At 33.8% G+C, this 22,858-nt stretch overlaps 2 protein-coding genes across 6 annotated transcripts; both read right to left on the minus strand.

Annotated features, from left to right (window-relative positions):
• Window positions 1-4,073, minus strand: LOC118028446 (serine/arginine-rich splicing factor SR45a). 4 transcript variants are annotated; one of them, XR_012169445.1, is made up of 8 exons: window positions 3,925-4,069; window positions 3,667-3,689; window positions 3,480-3,563; window positions 3,242-3,353; window positions 2,607-2,756; window positions 1,823-1,886; window positions 764-1,115; window positions 1-260 (listed from the first exon to the last, which is right to left on the minus strand). XR_012169445.1 is itself a non-coding variant. In XM_035032013.2 (7 exons), exons 2-7 carry the CDS (start codon window positions 3,687-3,689, stop codon window positions 922-924), a joined length of 627 nt encoding a protein of 208 aa, XP_034887904.1. In that variant the 5' UTR covers window positions 3,925-4,069; the 3' UTR covers window positions 674-921. The 4 variants fall into 4 exon arrangements, 1 of the variants encoding a protein (XP_034887904.1); XM_035032013.2 differs by lacking the exon at window positions 1-260 and having other exon boundaries at window positions 674-1,115; XR_012169446.1 differs by lacking the exon at window positions 1-260 and having other exon boundaries at window positions 1,030-1,115; window positions 1,823-2,174; window positions 2,304-2,756; window positions 3,925-4,073.
• Window positions 4,074-5,780: 1,707 nt separating this feature from the next.
• LOC118028445 (beta-adaptin-like protein C) lies at window positions 5,781-12,402 on the minus strand. 2 transcript variants are annotated; one of them, XM_035032012.2, is made up of 15 exons: window positions 12,189-12,402; window positions 11,221-11,418; window positions 11,006-11,119; window positions 10,584-10,834; window positions 9,759-9,894; window positions 9,458-9,637; window positions 9,233-9,325; window positions 8,892-9,103; window positions 8,734-8,797; window positions 8,452-8,631; window positions 8,131-8,223; window positions 7,591-8,003; window positions 7,194-7,383; window positions 6,912-7,115; window positions 5,781-6,391 (listed from the first exon to the last, which is right to left on the minus strand). In XM_035032012.2, the coding sequence occupies exons 1-15, from the start codon at window positions 12,273-12,275 to the stop codon at window positions 6,092-6,094; spliced, it is 2,715 nt and encodes a 904-aa protein (XP_034887903.1). In that variant the 5' UTR covers window positions 12,276-12,402; the 3' UTR covers window positions 5,781-6,091. The 2 variants fall into 2 exon arrangements, with proteins under 2 accessions (XP_034887903.1, XP_073264331.1); XM_073408230.1 differs by having other exon boundaries at window positions 11,221-11,479; window positions 12,189-12,339.
• Between the last annotated feature and the right edge of the window lie 10,456 nt (window positions 12,403-22,858).

The raw sequence follows: 22,858 nt of genomic DNA on the forward strand, positions 1-22,858 counted from the left end.
AAAGTCAACAAACCTTATTAATCAACAAAGGATATATATATAAAAAAGAAATACATGCAATGTTGGATTGCAGATGGTGCATCTAAAATTTGAAATGCTGCAGAGTTCTCTCTCCTGGGACAGAATGTTTGTGCCACGCAATGCTATAGGTTTGGTTCCAAAAAGTGGAGGATAAAAAAGGATGGCACTCTGTGCTCAGGAAAGTAGGCATACGGTGGCAGAACAGTGTTCCGGGCTACAAAGTTCTCTTTGCTCCTCTCCTAAGAAATCAAAGCACAGGCATGTTACACCAAACTCGAACATACGCACGTAAAGCAGAGAAGAAATTCTGTGAGAGCATAAAAAGCTTTTGCTTCTGGTCTGAAGTGTTTATGACCATAGAGAAGTACAATACTCATCATTACACTGAGAATTCCAATAGTACCAATCAGTGTCTCGTCCATTGATGGGGCAGGTTTCCATACAGCTAGGCTGCATTTAATTGGAAATGGGCCAAGACTGATACCAGATTCATTGACATTAATGCATATCATCTATGGGGGGTCATTCCCTATCCAAACTTCCATCAAGTTTATAGAGCATCAAAGGCATTTGTTGGTTCTAGCTGTATGGAATTTGTTGGGTCCACCGTATGGGGATTATCCACGTCCAACAGTCATTATTACTAGAAATCAAAAGAAAATGATAAATGGTTCATATCCTACAACCGTTTTTTTAACAACATTTCAGTATGTTCATGCGTCACTTATGGAAAACAAGTTACCATTAAATGTAAACAGTACATGAAGTTGCAAGCAAACCAGGAAAGATGGAACAGGGATGGGTGGCTGACACAATGAGTTGATGCTTCCATGAGAATCAAAATCAAGCTTCAATAACCATGGGCAAAAGGGGTTAATACTGGCTACCAAATAACTTGCCCTATCTGCGGTGGCCGCGGTCAGCTGACAAAGAGCGATCCCTGCGCCTCTTATATGAATCATAATAACCATCTCCCCGCCTACTATAAGGAGAGCGTGATCTTCCCCTTCGATCCCTTGAATAAGGCTCTCTATCTTTGTCATCCCATCGGCGAGGTGAGTAGCTGCGGGACCGTCTGTGGCCATGACCATGACCTGCATGTTTTTAAACCCAATAGTTATACAAGAATAATAATAGGATGAAACAGTTGATCACAATAAAGTAGAAACAATTGCAGTGTCTTTGGTCTTTGATGAAAAATTACAAGATCTTGCCAAGGGTAAAAAATAAAAGCACTCAAATAAATAAAAAAGTTCATTTTCTTCATAATTGAACTAGTGAGCTTGCATGCCTCTAAAAATAGGAGTGGGACTTGGTTTAACCATGCGAATTTCTGAAGGAAAATGACATAGCTTTCTTAAATCTAAGATTGTCAATCTGCTGGAATGATGATCATAGGGACTGAAAGATAAGAAGCAATTCCAAGTTCGGAACATGTTCAATCTGTTTTGAACCTACCACAGAAAATGCTGAGTGAAATGCAACACCCATGAGTATAAGTTAAAGGAGACCAAATAGCCTCAGCTTTCCAGGTCAGGCACAATCATACAGTGAAATGCATATCTAGGACTGGAATGGCAAGAAAAATAAGCTGCATAACCCTTATACAAATGTCATGCTAGATTAGCAGGTAAGAAAAACAGAAGTCAAGGTATCAACAAGAACCCAAGATTCAAAGAAAGCTATTCAATTCTGACCCAAGTATTCTCTAGTAAACATCAAATTGACCCGACATTCGCATATGATATTCCATGTTCAGTTGATAAAAGAATTGCCACACATGCATAACACTGATACATACCTCGCTTATCTCTCAGTCCCTGATACCTGCCAGGCGTTGGTGTCCTACCACGCTTTCTTTTTGCCTGCATTAAAAGCAGAAGCAAACAGAATTGTATCAAGGAAGACTGGTGAATGAAGAGAAGAGGTTGATTAACTGAAATGAGCTACAATGCCTCCCATGTACTGCCCTTCGAAACTCATTTGTATTAAAGGTGACTAGGAATTTTCATCTGGAACAGCCATAATAATCCTTGAAAACAATGTCTGGACCACTGCAAGTATTTTATTTTTTAGAGTGTTGCCTTGCTACTCTCGCCATCATGGCTCATGTTGACTAGCACTTAGGACATGGAGTCATTATTCATCATTATCTGTTTAGTAAACATGACAGCAGCTTTCACTAGAATATACATGAAAAGAGGAAACTAATACACTGGGAGTAGTATACTTGTCCAGCACAGGCTATTTCAACATAGGAAAATTAAAAATAAGCAACCAACCAGGTCAGGTATTTTTATTAGTGATGTATAGGAATATAGGGCATACAACCCTCCACAAAATAGTCGGATTTGAATCGATGAGATTGAAATGTTGATGCAGAACTCATGTCGTGGTTCGTGAAGGAATAGGTTCAACTGTTAAGACCTTAGACTGTGAAGTCGATGGAGTTACATATACCAGACCTGCTCGCAAAACTTATCAGGTAACATTTTCGGAAGAAATAACTTCAAAAAAAAATGATAGGTAAAACAATTCAGTCGCCCTACATGTTTCCCTTCAAAATCCATTGATGGGAACAGTACCTTTTCCACAGTAATCACTCGTCCTTCAAGCACCGAACGATTCAAATACTTGACACAACGGTTAGCATCCTCAACGGTTTCCATCGTAACAAAAGCAAATCCACGAGATTCTCTAGTTCGAGGATCTGTCACCAAATGGCACTCCAAAACCTGAAACCATAACTTAGAATAATGTTTTTTTTTTTTTGTATAAAAAATCTTGGATAACGCACTTCAACATAATATGGTTTCTTATTGTAAATGAGAACTAGTGGTAGGTCCTAAGTTGTTTCTCCTTCAAACTGGAAACTTGCTACATGGAAAGAGGAGCCAAAATAAATAAACTCTAGAAATTGAACAGGATGAAGCAAACGGTGGAATATCAGATAATGAATTGCATGCATGACCACCACATCATGATACAATATCACATCAGCATCTTCAAAATCCATAACCACAGAATTTAAAATTTCCTTTCCAAATCCAGAAATGTAACTCCTCCCTAGAGAGTTTTCGACTCTGCAACACATGCATCAATGCCAGCCTGTACAACTACAGTCATGTTTCAGAATTCCGCAAACAAGATTACTTGATTATAGCATGTCACGATAACTCAATCAGGACACACACGATAAAAGATTTTGCCACAATTATACCTTCCCTTCACTGCTAAAATACTTCTCAAGATCACTGCTCGTGACCCTGGTTGATAATCCAGTTACATATAAGTTGTTTCCAGGGTTAGATGCATCACCAGAATCATTGCTCCTGAAGTACCAAAATCAACCAACCACAACTCAAAATCTCACAAAAACACACTCACATGCAGACACACACAAACACACAACAAGGAAGAAGAAGAGGAGGAAGAAAAAGAAAAGGTCGACCAATTACCTGGAGCGACTTCTGCGGGACCGTGACAAGGATCTTGACCGCCTGCCTCTACCAGGTGAACCCGAATTGCGTGGTGAAACAGACCTAAGGTAAACAACTCAATTCTAACATAATACTAATACTCACAACAATAACAATAATAGTAGTAAATTATTAAGAGAGAGAGAGAATTAAGATAAAGACTCACCTTCCTTCTCTTGAGTAAGCCATCTACAAATATTACCGAATAGAAAAGGAAAACACAAATATAAGAAACCATTCATTAATTTACACACACAAAAAGGCATGTTAATTATATGATACAGAGTTAGCTAGTGCGAGGAAGTAAAAAACCATATTTGTTAAGTTCTACATAAGAATAGAAACAGAGATCCATCAACGTTACATACAGGAAGAAATAAACTTGAAATTCGAAAAGGAAACCCTAGATCTCGAGTTTGATTACCTGTGTTATTGGCTGAGTCAACTAGGATGAACTTACACACAGGTTTTATGGGTCCTCCTCTCTCTCTCTCTCTCTCTCTCCGTGCTAAAACACGAGGAGCAACAGCTTCTCCATGCGCTCTCAACTCAATCACTATTACGGTGATTACGCTCCAATAATATTTTAAAAAAAAGTTATTTTTTTTAAAATCAATCTTTTTTATATCTTTAAATAATATATTAATATTAAAAATTAAAATATATTATTTTAATATAAATTTTATACTCCACGGCTGCATGTTTGTTTCCTGAAAACTAATTTTCAGGAAGCTATTTTTTAAATTTTCTTGTGTTTATTTATCATTAACAAAGTTGATCAACGAAAAATACTTTTCAATAAACAGAAAACACTTTCGAGTCAAAGTATAATTTAGCTTGGTTTTCAGAAAAGTATTTTCTTTTTATTTTTGGCAAAAAACATTTTTTGAAAGTTGTGAAAAATTTAGAAATGTCATATTATTTGCTAATTATATCAAATTTGATCCTCAAACTTTTGATTGTTAATATATATATATATATATATATATATATATATATTATTTTGAATATTTGCTTTTCAATTTCATCCCTTAGAATTTAATTTTATATTAATTTTAGCTTTTATTTTTATAATTGTTATTTGATTTTACCTTATCATTTTTAATTAAAATATTTTATTTATCAAATTTGGTTCTTATTTTTTTTATTGTTACTTATTTTATTTGAAATAATTTATGAAATGTTTATTATTATTATTTTAATTTTTTCAGTTTTAATTTTTTTATTTTTTAAATTTAATCTCTATTATTGTGATTACTATTTATTTTATTTGAGATAATTTATAAAATTATATATATTTTTTAATTTTATTCTCATCCAACCTTTTGATTTGTAAGATTTGTTTCTTATTATTTAATAAACTTGAAAAAAAAATATTAATAAGTTATTTTTCAGTTTATTTTCTATGACATAACCAAATATTTAAAAAATATTTTTCAATTTACTTTTTATTATATTATCAAACATTAAAAAATATTTAAAAAAAAAATTGTTTTTTTTTTAAAATTATTTTCTAGTAAATAAACAAGCGAAAGAGTAACTGAACTGTGAAAGTTAGAACGTGATTTACACGTGCAAGAAGCCCTTTCTTTTTAAGAAGTGACTCCCTTTTTTTTCGATTTGGGTACAGATTCTCTTTCTTTTGAGCACCCCGGATTGGTACTCGAATCCCGCTGTGGTTTATGAATGACATGACTTATCATTAATTCGGTTTCGCACTCAATATTACAAGTGCGATGAGATGCCGCGTGATCATTGCGTTTTTTTTCTTTTCTTTCTTCAAAACTAGAAGTGTGCCCACAAAAGTTCCTAAAAATCATTAATAAAACAAAACACCTTTCGCACTCTTTCCTTAATTTGTCTCGAGTTTAATTATTGTCTTTAGAAATTGGGAGAGTAAACGTAGTTTTCTGAGAGTAATGGATTTTCTTTACCCTTTTCCATATTATCTCTCCTTCCCAGCAGGCCTGAATTACCCTTCGTTTCAGGAAAATTATAACCTGTAATTACGACGACAAAACGTTGGAGGACAGGTCTTCCTCCTTGAATCCTTGAAGGGTGCTTGCTACAAATGATCAGATAAAACCTGAAAAGTAATCTAGCACACAGAGTTCATAATATGAGAGCATGTGGGAGTCTTTTGCAAAATGGTAATGAGAAAAGTATGAATATATCAATCTTCCATCCAGTACAAAGCTCTCACTGATTTTATGCCTTCTTCGTCGATTGCGAAACACAAGCCTATGTAAAAGTTAAAATATCAAATGGTAATTAAAAGCATTTCTCCCAACCTGGCAACTCTGACCAGAGAAAAACCCCTCAAAAATCTTTTTCCGCTGTGGCAATTACACTCAAGTTTTCAGGGATGATTAAAAATTACACAAGTTTGAGTCCCCCTGGCGATATAACAGATTCAATACAACCAAAGAATAGAGTGCGAAATAATACAAGGTGGAGTGAAGAAACAAACTAAGGCGGCCAGAATGATCAATCAAAACCTCACTAAACAATACGGATTTTACAACTATAAACCAAAAATTGTAAATATTTAAGAAAAGAAAAGAAAAAAGATGAAGACGCAGAACCTTGAATCAACCCTTAAGGAGGGTCTCAATGGCTTCAAAGAAAAGATTTGCCATCTCAGGGTTTGGAGTCTTGATGGCACACTTGATCCCGGGGATGCCAACAACTGTTGTGAGTTCGGTTAAGAAAGGAATTCCTCTAGGCATTTTAGCTGAGAAGTAGAATACATCCTGGTTTGCATGCTTTCGCTTTGCAATAAAAAACATGTTTGATGCAGCAAGCCGGTCTAAAGTAGCTTCTACACCATTCACGGTAATGTCTGGGAAGTCCTTTGAGACCTCATTTGAATCAGGAAGGGACCTCCATGTCTGAAATGGGAACAAAAACATATGATATTAGGTTCCAATAGCTACAGCGAAAATAGCTAATGAAATGATATCTGCTTGTGAGGTCTCTGAATTTCTTCCCTGAAAAGTTTCAGGCTATAGATAAATTACTAATTTGCTCATCAACCCAATCTACCCCATATCCCACAAGAGTTTTATTAGAATCAGACACGTGAATACCCAACTAATCCCAAGTCCTAAGATAGCATTTCCCTACCACAAATTTCTTTCCGGTCTTTCCTTTTCTGAATTTAAAAGGGGAAGACATGTCACAACTAAAACGCAATCTCACAACACTGCAAATAAAATAGACTTCAGTAGAATGACTAGTCGCTCGATATTTCATTAACATTTCCTACACTAGCAGGCAGGCTATAAAGAGAATGATTTTTAACTAAGTCTCCAATGATCAAATGTCCCAAATTTAAGTATTTCATCAACTTTTTTAGCACAAAAATAAAAGCCGGTCCAAGAAAAATTGGTCAAGCCTTTCTCTTTTTACCTCAAGAAAACTTCCACGTTCCATCCTCCCATCTTCTGTAAAGAATACATGCAATGAGATTTTGTCATTGAAATACCATACAGGTTGTTGATTATTTTTCACGGCAACTTGCAAAAGCGAGCTTGGAGGACCAGCAGACATATTCTGAAACAAAGCCACAGGCAGCAGAGTTGCTGCTGATGTCCCAGGTTGCAATTGGGGAACCTAATCAATAACAGTTTGTCAATTACACACTAAATGAGGAAAAATTCCATCTTGAAACAAATCAAGGTTAAGCATTACCTGCAAAGGTCCAGCAGCTGCAAGACCGAACGAGTTCTTGTTAAACTGGATCATGAATCCATCCAGGGGAATCTGTGAGTTGTTCTCAAACAATAAACTGTAAAAGATCTGACCATCTCGGCTAGTAAGCTGTGCACTGATTTGTAAACCCTGACCAGTGGCTGCTGGCAGTAAAACAGGCAAAGGAAGGCTGCAACATTGTCACAAGATTCAGTAAGTACCATTTATAGCCTAACAGTTGGGATGTTGTGAATCATGAGAAACTCATTATTAGATAAATCTGCTTCAAGTTCTCAACAAAGCTATGCAAATCAGCATTGCAGCCGAATGACCCCATACCAGTCTCAACAAATTGAAAAAAGGTCGATAAGACAGTTTGCACAGTCAAGAAGCTTACCTAGCAGGAGTAGAAGGCTGGTCAACAGGGACCATAGCACTATTATCCATGTCCAACAGATCACCCATCAAATCCGGCAGAGGAGCAGCAGGTGGACTTGTAGATGGTGCAGGTGCTGGTTGCCTTGCTCCAGCATATGGAACATTACTTGCACTAGTAGGTGGCGATGCAGCACCATCAGCAGTATGGGCAGATGATTCAGAATACCCTGCTTCACTACCTTCAGCATATTCATCATCTTCAGTTCTCTGTGCTGCAGTCTTTACACGGGTTACAAATGCTTCTGGGGGCTTGTGATACACAGACGACAAAGTTGAAATGTTGGCAAGAAGCTCATCAAGAAGAGATGGATCGAGCTGGTTTGAATCGTCACTGATCACAGGCTTCTCAGCTAACACAACATCTTTAGCTGCCTGGAACGTCAAAGCACACCCATCGCACTTGACATAAAACTTACAAGCAGTACATCCAAAATAGACATGCAATCATACATTTAATCTAACAAAACAGAAAATATGTTCGTAAATAGCAAAATCACACCTCAGGATCAGTTGATAGCAGACGCCAATATATGTATGCACGATCCCTTAGATCAGGATTGTCAGTTTCCATGGTGGCATTATTCAAAACCACCTGTAAGAGAATTCCTGAGGTGAGAATTGACTCAAAGACATTTCTGCAAGTGTAGCTGAGTTACATTAGTTATGAACAACCAAAGGACAGATCATGTTCGAGTCACGTCAAAGGTGCCAAATAAAGGACTGAAAATTCTTGAGGACAATGAAAACTCAAATGAATATGGAATAAAGATCCACTTTGTATCAGATATAAAGAACACGTGAGTAGACACAAGACCAAAACCTGAATCATCTGTTGGGGTCCTTCAGTTGGCTTCTTAAGGAAGAGCTTGACAGTTGCAGTCAGTAATTGCAACTGGACTTGCGCAGGCTCTTCAGGAAAACTCTCCAAGAAGCTCTCCAGTAGCTCATCAGCATTGTCAATTCTTTCAGCATATTCACCAATAATCCAGATCATTGAAGCCTTAAAGGGGAGAGAAAAAAATGGGGTAGAATATAAGGCACATAAAGTATGAGTTCAGACAATAAAACATGAACGGAAAGCCTGGAGTAGAAACACATGTACCTTAGCTTCAGGTTCATCAAGAGTGTCCAAGCTCTCACAGAGGGTTGCAATGATTGACTCATAACTGCAAAGGAAATTCATATTTAGGTATGGACGGGGGAAAGAAAAACAGAACTTCACCTTTATAAGGCATCAAGGGAACAGAAGCTGTATCTTACGTGTTAGGGTATCTTCTAAAGATGTCTTTGATAACTATGATAGCCTCTTGAACCACATAATTTACTTTAATCTTGATCAGCTCTAGGAGAACACTGATACAGCGCTCAGCAGCTCTCTCTAACTTAATTGCACAACGGCCAATGGCACGAACAGCCTTTCTAACAAAATCTACATCTACTTCTGTGGCATACTCTTTGAACTCCAATAGAACCTGGAAATTGCTCAGCACAAGGACAGCACAACCTACATGATTTCTCATCAACTCATAAATGAAAAAGATGCATGTGTGCTTAGTTTTCCCCACCCCACACACACATACATACATACATATATATAGTACCTGGTCTATATTGCGGTCTGAAGCAAGTTTTATCATGATCTCTAGCTTTTCCATCTTCACATAAATTGGGTCATTGTACTTGCAGAAAAAAACCTGACATAATAGAACAATTGATAAGCATCTCTCCTCAATCACAAAATAACAAATGTGATGCATGCCTAGGAATTTCCCATATGCACGCGAGTCTGCAAATTTATATCAAGCAGGCAGGATATTTCCATTTACCTTAATCTCATGGGCAAGGATCGTAGGACGTCTTTGTACAATTAGGTTGATGTTACGCAAAGCAACATACTGTATCTCCGGTTCTGCAGAGAGTAATGTCACGAGAGGAGGAGCCATCTTCTTGCAAAGATTTCGAACCACATCGGTGCTGGTTATAATTTCCATTTGTTGGAGAATCATCTATTAGGAGAAAGAGGAAACAGAAATGTGAGAAATGATTGAATTATGACCAGTAGATAGCTAACAAAGGCATTCACAATAAAAATACATGAAGTGAACACCAACAATGGCAGCTTGTCACCTTAACAGCTGAAAGTACAACTGCACAATTAGCATGTTGAAGCCGTGGAGTAACTCGTTCCACTATATTTTCAGCCTCACGAGCATCAGCTGCTTTGTATCTAGATAGTGCATCCAATATAAAAACTTGGCCCCACCTGGAAAGGCATACATCAGACGAGGTAGTCCAAGCAAAGAACTTCCAAAAGAATACACAACAATCAAAGTAATAAAAGCACAGTAATCCTAGAGCATGGAGGTATTCGATTTCCAGTTAAATCCTATCATGTACTTCACCTCATATGTAGCTCTTAGCATCCCAAGTGGCAGACATTCCAGGAAATACATAAAACTTGCAGCACAAGGACCAGGGAGGCCAGAATCCATTGGTCATAAAAGTACTGGGTTACTTTTGGAAAAGTATGTGATGACAGAGAATAAGGGGGTGGTGGTCACACTTTCAGACAACTATGAGTTGGTATAATATACAGACCATATTTTAAAATCCAGCTTGGACTTCCTTGACTTTCAATCATATTCCAGACAATAGCTATCACAAGATGTTCAAAGTACTTGAAAGAAACAGTACATTCTGATCACATTACATCGCGATGACTGTTGAGGGCAAAAAATCAGTTTCGCATAAATGATGGATCTTGCCAGATACATACTCATGAGTAGTATTCATTCAGAGCACATCAAGATCAAAAGGCTAAAACCTATGAATGCTAAAATCTACAAGTATAGGTACACATTAATGGCTCAGAAAGTCTACATAGTCCAACACTTTCTTTAAGATTGAAAGCTAGAACAAAAATACAGAGTTAGAAAAATATTGTTGGCTTACTCTGTGCACTCATTAAGAGCAGTAAGCAGCTTTGAGAGTGTGTGACTAGTAATCTCAAAGACGGGCCTGACACTATTGTCTTGAATTTCTGCAAGCGCTGCCACAGCATTAGCTACAACCATGGGATTGTTGTCAGAAATCAAATCCTTGAGAGATTCCAAAAAGCCCCTATCCTCGACAAGCTCAGCATTTATGTCATAAAGTTTGGCTACACAAATGGCTGCTGTCTTGCGAACATAAGGATCATCATCCTATAATTACCAAAAATATGGATTAAGAAGATGACAGAGAACTAGAAACCAAAAAAAAAAAGAAATTGCATGTTTCTTAAGAATATAATGAATGCATACAACCTAGTAAACCAGACCACTGAATTCCATCTAGCAGCATCCATGAAAATTATAGCAACCCTTAAAACCAACCTTAAGACACCTCTGAAGTGGATCACATAGATACTCTGTTATTTTGTCAACACGAATGCACCCCATTGTCCGTACAGCCAGAGCTCGAATTAAGGGATTTGGATCTTGCGAATCCTGGATAAATGACCATGAATACAAGTACCTTGGAGATACAAAGAAGCAATATCGTAATGTTAAACAAATTGAAGACAGCAAGTTCCTCTTCTAGTTCTTACCTTAACAAATGTATTTACTGCAAGTATCGCCAAATCTGGTTGGCTTTTAGCATAATTTATAAGATATAAATAAACTAGCTTCTTGAGCTCCAAATTTTCTGTCTGCATGCAGTTCACTACATCTGTGAACAATGATGATACATCTTTTCCAACAGTCATTGCGGCAATCACCTTCTTAACAGCATCTTTTCTCTTATCCTGCTTGATAAGATAGCAATGAGGAGAAGCTTCACTCTGATTCTAGTGAAAAACTGCTGGGCTATAGTTATTAAAATAAGAGAATGAAATGAACCCATTATCCAATAAACCAAAGGAACATCACAATACTCCAATATTGCAACTAATTTCAAGTCCAAGAACCACATGAAATGATTACTAGCAACAAAAAAAAAAAAAAAACTCCTTGCTAGTATTGCATGGAATGCTGTTATAACATTCATTATTATTACAAAACCCTGTAGAATATGTTCAAGATCCATTAAGCTAAAAACCCAAACATCCTAGTGAGATATTCAAAATCATTCAGTATATTCCTGTGCTTAGGTAAGAACCTAGCTCGATAAAGCACTTTATTAGTCACGAGATCTTCACATTTCATGACTTGACGTTTTTAAATGCATTCTTGCTGGATAGCAGTTCTTCCAAACCGCACCTGAATTCCTAAAATCCATAATGCCAAACATGAATACTACACAATAGATTTCCTTCACGAAAGGATATTTTGCATCACATGATCCCTAATAGCTCCATTTCAATTCTCACTATATAATAATAAACAAAAAACCAAACCTAAGGAAATCCCAGCTTAATTTTATACGATTTCTCAGCAACATGAACATAACTAATAAATAAGTAAATCCTCCAATGAAATTCTAGTTGCAGAAGAAAGTTCAACGAAATCAATCAGTCAAAATCAGACAGATCTAACAACGCGATCAAAATGAAAAGAAGAAGGACGACGAACGGACCTTGTACTGAGAATTGAGCTCTTCTTTTAGCTCAGGGATTTCACCCTTCTTGGTCGTCGAGAAATACTTTGAATCGTGACCGCTCATGCCTGCCTACTTGTTTGGCTCTGCAAATTTGCAAATGGTGAAAGAAAGACGTGCGAGAGAGAGAGAGAACAGAGACCGAAACGTTTTTTTTTTTTTGAGAGAGATAGGGGTAGAACGAGGTGAGATGAATCAAAATCAATACTCCGTTTAAGAAATGAGTTATTGGTGAATATGGTCCCCTCATTATCAGATTTATTTTACTTTGGTCCTCCATATTTTGTCCTCAAATCACCCCTGACAACGGTTCTTTAAGATGGATTCATTTAATTATATAATTATAGTTTTAAAAAATTATAATGTCAACAATCAAATTTGACAAATCAATCATAATTCTCTCATGTATACTAAATAAAAAAATAAAATAAAAATTCTCTTTTAAAGCACAATTTCTCTTTTCTTAACATTATTTTCTCTCTTTTTAAAAATATATTTTTTGAGATTTTAGCCAAATCAAAACTAAAATCTTAATAACTAGTGTCCTGACTTCAACTTCAAACCTATTAATATTAACAATAAAAATCTTAAGGGATATAATTTAATTAGTCAAATTATATATTTGTTTTTTAGAAATTATCAGTTTAAGTTTCACAAACCTCATGGCTGCTAGATGCTTACTTGGTCGTTAACTTCAGAACCTATAGAATTAGTCGAAATACACACAAACTAGTCCGAATACTCACACTAATCAAAATAAAAATTAACAATAAATACCCGAAGTAAACCAACATAACAAGAGAAATACCTAGCCACGCTCCCATGGCCATATTGTTATGAATGAGCACACCAAATCCAGCCCTTCCTTGAATTACTGATAGAACTCCCATCAATGTTCATCCTTTGTAGTATTTCCTGGTAGAAGGAATTAGATTCCCCTTGAATAACCTCGTCATTTTGAATTTTCCATACGGTCAAGCTCGAGCATATATCAGATTATGGAGTAAACATGTGGTCATGTGTTTTTATCAAGTCTTAGTGGTATTGTCTCTATTTGGAACAGCAGAAACAGGCTGTGCACTTGCAAGTACCTTTGAGTTGCTCTTGATTATCGGAATGGAAAAAAAGAAAAGAAAAGGATTTTGCTGCATTTGGTCAAGGTTGGAGATTCATGAAGTGGTAATTGAATCCCACATCAATCTTTTACATGGAGAGTCCAGCCTTTATCATTTAGCGGAGAGCATAACATATAAAAGGGTGTTGGATTCGATAGTAATGGAAGCCCTCAGGTTCCCTTAGAAATTAGGTTGCAGCTTATCAAATGGTCGCCATTTACCACCTCTCTTCTCGACGCTGTAGGTATTTTAACATTATTTGGTGCTAATTGTGGGTGGATATGAAGTTTACTGGCTTTGATTTAATGGGTATTATGAAATTGGGTTGATTTTGTATTGCAACAAGGTATTTGATGAAATGCTACGATAAAAGTTTTAGCTTTAGAGAAGGTTTTAATATTAGTTTGATGGCAAAGTAATGATTATTTGTTTGATTTTAAAGTTATAATATTAATATTGTAAGGGCTCTTTAATTATTAAATAGATTATAACGGTAATTCTGTAAATAGTATTTTTTTTTTTTAGAATATTAAATGTTTACGCATATAAAATTTATATTGTAAATCATAATTTGTCAAAACCTCTTGTGATAGAAATTGATGCTAACTTGTGCTAAAGAAGGAGTTTTTGGCCATCTTGTTAACTTTTTATATGTGGAGAAACTATTTGGAACATGTTTAATTTATCGTTAAAAGAATCATAAATCCTGAAATATATACTGGAGCGGGGAATTCATTCAATAATTTTTTTCAAAAAAAATCTTGACTAAATTGCTTGTGCTACATTATGAGATTCTTTGTAGAAATGACAAGGAGAATGCAGTAGCTGATACTTCATCAAGAAGAGAGGATTTATGATGCTTGGCTGTAAGCATAGCAGTGGCTGAACAAACTCAACAAGTGCTAACATATTATGAAAAGATGAGAAGGTGCAAGGATGGTGTTCTTCGATGTGATGGCAAAATTTAAATATTTGGGAGGTCGACATCAGTTAGAGCAACATTGTTGCAAAAGTTCATGGTAGTTCTGCTAAAGAGCGTATATAGAAGGGCCAAACCTCTTTTCTGTTGGTCAGATCTCAAACAACAAGTTGAAGATACGGTTGTTTCTTGTGATGTTTGTGCGAGGAACAAGTGTGAAAATATGGTTGCCGATGACCGGTGTTGTTGTAGCCCCATTACTTCTTAATCCTAAACTGATATTCCCGTGGATTTTGTAGAAGGATTATCAGAATCCGAAAAGAAAGAACTGATACCGGCGATTGTAGATAGCCCTATCTCATCCTTTCACGGCAGTGCAACTCACAAAGTTAATTTTGCATCAGGTACTTTACAGGTTGCACCGGATGCCCCCCGGCCAGCCAGGATAGTTTCTGATCAGTACAGGGTTTTCACCGGTCAGTTTTGGCAGAGGGAGTTCTTTCAGTTAATGGGGGAACTCAACTCCACCTCGATTTGACATATCGTCCCCAATCTTAATTGATTGATGCATGGGGCTTTCTTTATCCAGTAACAAGAGCGCAAATGAAATTTCTTTTGTTTGTTTTTCTATATATACAAGTAGCCCAAGCCCATGACTTGAGCCATTCCGAAGTCCATGGGTCATATCTTGACCCGCCAGCAGATAATCAAACAGCAACTCGGTCTCATAGACCTTGCAAAGTGGAACAAATTCAATATATATAAACATCCGAACAAAACATGTAAAGATCAGGAAAAAAAAGGTTTAATGACCAAATTGTTAAAAAAAAAACTAAGAAAAAAAAAAAGAAAAAAAACGCCACCAACAATGACGTAAATAGGAACATGTGCATAGTAAAAAACATAGATATTTTAGTTTATTTTGTAATTATAATGTAATTGTAATAGGTTTATAAGCTTGTGCCAAAGCTACAAATTAATAATCAGTGAAACTTATGCTTAAAAATTAAAGTAATACAGGAAAGATTCTTTGTCAAAACGAGTGAAACCCCACAATTTAAAACCTATTTGTTTTTATATTGGGAAAATATTTTTTTTAAAAAAAAATAAATTTTCAATTAATTTTTTAGTGTTTTATATCATTTTAATATGCTGATACTAAAAATATATTTTTAAAAAATAAAAAATATATTATTTTAATATTTTTTTAAATAAAAAACTTTAAAAACACAATCATTATTACTTTTATACAAGCTAACTAACTCGTGAGGTGTTAAATCATGAATTTACCTTTTTTATCTTCAACTTTTTTTTTTTCAATTTTTGTTAACCATGGAAGTAGCATCTAGGACCTGTACTTGACTTCTTTGGTATAGTATTTGTCTAGAATGTATGATACTTACTTTAATTGGTTGTTTAAATCCAGTACTTGATACAAATCTGCTTTATGTGGAACATATTCCATGAAAGATGCTTAATTCATGATCATGTTGCTTTAATCTCGATGGACACAGACACTTTGCATTCTGTGGTCATAACTTCATGTTGATCTGATGCCAAGACCACAGCAGGGAAGGACGCCGTACACAACAACACTCTTCAACTATACATATATAGCTTTTTTCGATTTATATTCCCTTTTTTTATTATTATTATTATTATTTCACTCCCTGAATTATAAGATGCTTAACCATCCTAGTCGAACTCCATCCATTTCCCCATTAAATAACTGATTAAGGCTACATAGTTTTCTAATAATTAAATTACCAAAAACTAATGAAAAGTATCAGAAGAAAATAAAATCCAAGATTTAATTTCTTGATGAAGCTTTTTTCACAAAATAGACGGAGGCTGATTTCTTGATGAATATTTTGGTTTTTTTCTTGACGATTATTGAAAATTCATCGCCTGCACATGCTATAATTTACAGCAAAAAGTGGACCAGATCCTATAATATTTCAGTAGATGCCAATCAAAGCAACTGATAACTCTAACGGAGTTTCGCCGGCCGGCCTGATTAACCCAACAGGCATAACTTTTTTTCCCCGACCAGTCATCATTTGAGATGTTTTTATGTTAGGCCTAAAACCAACCATGCTGAAACTCGAAAGAGAAAAGGTTGATGATACAGATGAATCTAGACACCAAGGTGGCGGTATTCTTCACAAGTGGTGCTGTGAATTGTAACTGAGGTGTACCTGACAAGTGTCATCTTCGGATAATAATTTTATATTATTTTTTAATATATTTTTTTTAAATTAATTAATTAGGTGAGATCTAAAAATTTTTAGGTAAAATCTCAAAAATAACTTTATATTAATCTTTACATGCATTTATAAAATTGACTATTATTGATATTTGTTTATATTTAGAGCTAGTTTGGTTTCATATTTCAAAAATATTTTTTTAAAAAATATATTTTTATTATTTTAGCTTTACTTCAAATTATTTTTTTTGTATTTTCAGTTTATTTCAATGTGTAAATATTAAAAATAAATAAATATTATTTTAATATATTTTCAAAAATAAATTACTTTGAAAAGATTAACAAACGGCTTTCGGTACAATATTTGCAGCCCCGTCCACTAAAAGTTAATAATGAATATTGATCTCTAATCAGTTTAATTACTCACAAGTTGTGTTTGGTATTGTATTAAAGATGTCCACAGGCACATTCTTGATGCATGAAGGACAGAAGGAGCAGACTTGTTTAGCTGTCGCTATCTTGAAGTTGGTAGGAGCCCCCACAAAAACACACTTTTGAGAGAAAGAGAGTAGATAGATGGATGCCTTTATGGATTGTTCACACGATGGAGAATTTCGCTTTACCTAGCGAAGACCTAGGGACTTTACCATTTGACTGCTCCTGAGACATTCCTTGTGCCTTCCTCCTGCCTTGTACAAATTGCACTTTGATTATGAATGTGCTTTCTCTATGCAAACAGACCCCATTGCATCTATTGGCCGTTGCATAGAGAAAGGAGAAAGGAGAAAGGAGAAAGGAGAGGAAAACCCCACTTCCTCCTCCAGCCATAGATTCACCTCACCAAGCCATAGCTGGTAGACCCTGACTGCTTGCGAAAGTGAGATACAGATCGATTAAAATATAACATTTTCAGCTTAACGATCGATCCTTCTCAGGTAATGGAGACGGAATTAACAGAGTAAACAACTATTAGCAGAAAAGGACTGAATACTCGAACGAACTAAAAAGAAAGTTTTGATCATATATAGAAGTTGATTGCATTACTAAATATTATCATGTAGCCTTCTTTAGGGTTTGGCCAATCATAGCTAGCTGGAGCGCACATTAACGTGAATGCTAGCAGAAGCTGTGGGTTCAACTGCTTCAATCAAGCCTACTTGCAGAATTCGTTTATGGAGATAAATAGGAAGATATCGAAGAACATTTTAGCTCAAACTCGTACGTAGATATCACAACTAATTAGGGTAGAAAATAATGATAAAGCATATATATTCTATAAATTTCGTTCCTATATACACCCATACCCCTTTTCTGTTTGGAATATCGAGCTTTTTTCTCGAATAAATAATCAGATTCACTTGGTCGACTACTGAATGCCCTGGAACAGTTCGAGCCAGACGGTCTCGGGAATTAGAACCTTCAACCTAGCCCCAGAGCCAGACCCCTTTTTTAGTGTATGACTGCTCCCTTCTGCAGACTTTTCTTGCCCGCATTATTCCCACTTGTATAACCACAAGCTGTTTCGTTATATTTGTGTAAAATGTTAGCTGTTATGTGACTGTACTCTCGGACAGGATGCCTAGCTAAGTAAAGGGAAATAGCTCGGAATGTTTTCCCCCTTTTTCTTTCTTTCTTTCTTTCTTTCTTAGCTTTCATGATTCCTTTCTTGCCCTAACCAAAAGTTTCATCATCCATGACATATAGCTAGCTAGGTATAAGTTTTCTCTTGTCTGCTATATTTTAAATGATGCAGTCGGTCCACTTAACAATCATTTAGCATTCGTGCACACAGGTAAACAATAGTTAATAATTACGAGAGGAATCAATTAAAATATTTTAAAGGGCTTGGAATTTTTATGTACCAGCAAGAATCCGTTTGTTGGACTAAGCAAAAGGGACACATGGAGTCGACAATAACTTTCTTCATCTCTACACTTGCATTTTCCTGAGGGTATCTTTCAAATAAGCCTCAATATTATAATCATCTCCTGATCTATAGCTACGCAATGATAGGATATATTGAAGTAATTTATAATATGATTTCTTCTCATATTATTTTGGTCAAAAAGTAAGTGTTTGGAATCATTTTGGGTGCTTATATTATCAAATAATAAAATAAGTATTCTTTTCTTACTGCTCTCTCCATTAACCGTGTCTCCCATTGGAAGATTGTTTGCTGCCTAGTGATCAAGTAATCATACACCCACCCGCGTATTATAATTATAATAAACTATAAAGCCTGTGGCTTTTTTACTATTGACACTTTACTGTTCATTCTCTTATATTTTATTAATGAGACTTTTAAAAAAAATTTGATTTAATTCTTAATTTTTTAATATTGAAATAAGCTCTTTTGAACTCAAATTGGAATCTCATTACATGTTTGTTTGGGTGAGAATTGAATTGAAAAAAAAAAGGATCTAAGTGAAAAACATGATTAATATTGATGATGGCTCTGTAATTTCTTTAAAAAGTTCATTTTAGTTCCTCATCTTTTTAAGCTATCAAATTTAATCGATTATTATAGTCTTAAATATTATATTTTGGTATCATGTTTTATTTTTCTTTTTATTTATTATTTTTTTAGTAGGGAAAAGAGAAAAGGTTGCCGGATTCCAACTTAGAAAAAGAAAATTGTTATTGACAATGATTCCGACCATTTAAACAATTAATTCTTATATCAATGATTCTATATGATAGAGGAGTTAAGATTAAGTATTTTTTTTACCTTAAAAACACTTAAAAATAGATATAAGCTCTAAAATATTTTTTATTTTGGGTTGATTATAGGTTTTTGGGCGGTTTTTTATGTTTTTGGAGGCCATGAATTGGTTAGATAAGATTTCAAAGGTATTTTTTTAAGTGTTTTGCATCAAAAATAGGTTGAAAATAGATTTTTAGATTGAAAAAAACAAAAACCTTATTTTTATGGTCACCACAACAGCCGGGTCCTAAGTATTTATAAATGATAAATTGTCTTTTTTTCTTTTTGCAAAGAATAGGGTGTATGACGCCGTATCCATCCTATTAACTTCAAAAAATAATAATTAAAGGCCAAAGCGTGAACTCTTTCGTTGTAGGCCAAGTGCTAGGCTTGGCTTACAAGACCCACAATGCCTATCCTCATTCTTTTTTTTATTTGTTTAATAATTTTTTTTCTTATAAAAAATAATACTTTTTTATATGTATTTTTTAAAATAATTTTTTTTCATATATGTTTTGATTAACATCTTTTCTCTGTGATTTTTTCGGCTTATTTAGCCTTTTCAAAATAATGATTTTTTTTATTATTATATTGATCGCGTATAATATTTTTATGAGGCTAGTGTTATTTATCTATAATTTTTTAATATTTTATATAGATTAAACTTATTTTTAAAATAAAAAATTATTTTTTCATAATATCTTTAATATGAACAACCTTACATGAAATGTTTTTTCTTTGTTATTATTCAATAAATTTTATATGTCATTTATGTTATATATTAATTTTTAGAAATAAATTCATTAAACACAGCTGGTTAAATAACCCGCATTAAATATCTTTACCTACATTCATCTCTTAGTTTTTCAGTTTTATTTTAGTTATTCTTAATAATTTTTATTTATTTATTTATATAATTGGTTTATTTAATTAGATACTTGTATAAAATATTTAATTTATATTTTAATTTTTTTTAGATAACCTACATATTCATAGTTTTTTTTGGAAAAAACAAATTATGATGCACGGCGGCGGGGTCAAGTGCGGGTCAAGTGATAGAATATTTTCGCAGTGGGGTATTTAAACTAGTGACATATGTCACGATCATCCATCTTGTTAGTCCACAGGAAGTGATTTTTGAGTTACTCAAAGATCTTTTACCTCAACATTAAATATTCCAAGTTCAGTATTAATTAATCACATCATAACTGGTTGGGAAAATAAAAAGAAGTGTATGTATTGTGTTCTACTGTATTTTTTAAAGTTTTTATTTTTTTTAGTTTTAAATTAATTATGTATATATATATTTAGAATGTTTTATTGTGTTGATATCAAAAATAAATTTTTAAAAATAAAAAATATTTTAATTTATTTTACGTAAAATACACTTTAAAAAATAATTTTTTCCACACTTTCAAGTACAGTATAATTGAGAAAATTGTTAAAAATACTAAAGTATTGAACTTTCATGATATTATTTATTGATATTTAACATAATCATACATGAAATTTTAAATAGATGATTTTTATATTTATATAGGAAGATCATAGAATAAAAATAAGCTAAAATTATCATATTTCAAAAATAACTCTAAAATGCTAGTTCAATAATATTCTAATTAATTATTTAAAGAAGTACGCTAAACAAAAAAAAAATTTGATGAAGAAAACTTTTTCATATCTCATCAATCTTTTTTTATAAGTGTTTGGAAACGTAGTTATAGCTGTATTTCTAAAAAAAATAATTTTTTTTATTAAAAATTAACTTTTTATATATATTTTGGATTGTTTTGATGCGCTGATCTAAAAAATAATTTTAAAAAAATAAAACATTATCATTTTGATGTATTTCGATACAAAAAATACTTTAAAAAATAATTACAACTACTCTCTCAAACATATCCGATCTCAAGAATTCTCTCTAAGCTGATGTTTTTTCTACTTCAACTTGAGTTTGTTTGTTGACTACAGTGATTGTAGATTTCAATATAGTGAATCAGAGTTCATTTTTGCCTATAAACAAATAAGGAATTAATTTTAGCATTTTTTTGACCTTGTCGACTCTTTGTTCGCCTCTAAAAAAACTATTAATATTTATTTGCTCCTAAAATAAATATCACACTATTTTATTTAAGATCTTTGACATCCCTTTGTTAAGATTGGTTCTAGGAGAAAAAGTTGTTTTGGCAGTATGTATAAAGAATAAAGACTTGGTAATTATGGAGTCCTCTTACCAAATTTTAATATCATTTTAATATTGATCCTGAAACAATCATTCAATAACATGTGATTGAATAAAGTATCAATTGTTGAAAACACGAAAACACTCGAAGTATTTTGATTTTTCAAGATCTTATTCATTGACAGTACTTAACACATTCACACTTTCAATTTGGTCAAATACATGTCTTTTATATTTATAAAAAAATTATAAGATAAAGATAAACTTAATTTTTTTTTTTTGTTCTTATCTAGATATCCTTATACCTTTTTAAAGAATGAAACTAATTCTGTTCGGGGTTTAGGGTTCATGGTTGTCCTTCCCTATAAGTACATTTTCTAAAAATTAAAATTATGTTCTCATCTTTGTAAGCATATAATAATGTTTTAATCGCTAGACCAATACTTTATTGATACTCAAGTTATTATATGATAACTAAAATTATAAAAATACTAGTTGAATAAAAATTTTAATTAATTATTTAAACAAAAATTCCTTTTATCAGAGACCTTTTCCTATCTCAACAATCCTTCTATATATTGCCTCAATATATAGAGATTCGGTCACTGCATTTCCATCAGTAACTCTGATTAGATGCTAATTGTTCCTTTTAGGGTTTCCACCATTAGATGCTAATTGTTCCTTTTAGGGTTTCCACCATTAGATGCTAATTGTTCCTTTTAGGGTTTCCACCGGGACCTTTTATTGATCGATCTCTTATTTATTGGCTACCAATACAAAAAAGGAAACTAGCTAGGGTCTGGGTTTCTTTATACGATTGAGAAGAAAATGTTCATGTCTTTCCACGAAGAATGGTGCTCAATTATTGATATAATGGTTGTACTGAAGATGCCGATATGTTGATGAGAGTTGCGACTTAAAATATATATTTCATATAAAGCATCTATCTCTCTGTTGCCATATATATAAAATACACTTATAATTAATTAGATGATGCCTCCCTTTGCCACGATTCAAGAAAGAAAAATTAATGTTTCAATAAACATGAAATCTACTATGTTAGAGAGATGCTATGCTAAATGATAATCATTCCAATCTTTCTATTTGAAGTGATAGCATCCTGTAGATATAGGTTCCTTCCAGCATCAACTTAACCTAAACATTTCATATTTATCCTAGGCAGACGACAGTTTACAACGCCAGTGCTGATAATGTTTTTTCCAGTTGTAAAGCTTACCTTTCTTTCTTCTCTTCTCTCCTCTTTTCTTTTCTATTATTCACTTAGAAGACTTTTCTAGTTCTAAATCCAAGTCCAGATCTTATTACTTTACAGATCTTTGCAAGAAGAATTACAGATTGTTTTTGCTATCGATCGTCTTAGGTGCAAAATGCAAATTTTGCTGCAATTACGGGACAAAAAAACTTTCAAGCGTGCACATGATAACTTGGACGAAAAATCATTGCTTCCCTGGGAGAGAGTGGCTTGTGCCTTAAATACTCTATGGAGCATCGACAATTGAAAA

The sequence above is a fragment of the Populus alba genome, chromosome 3 (genome assembly GCF_005239225.2).
Source record: "Populus alba chromosome 3, ASM523922v2, whole genome shotgun sequence".
In the NCBI taxonomy this organism is placed as follows: Eukaryota; Viridiplantae; Streptophyta; class Magnoliopsida; order Malpighiales; family Salicaceae; genus Populus; species Populus alba.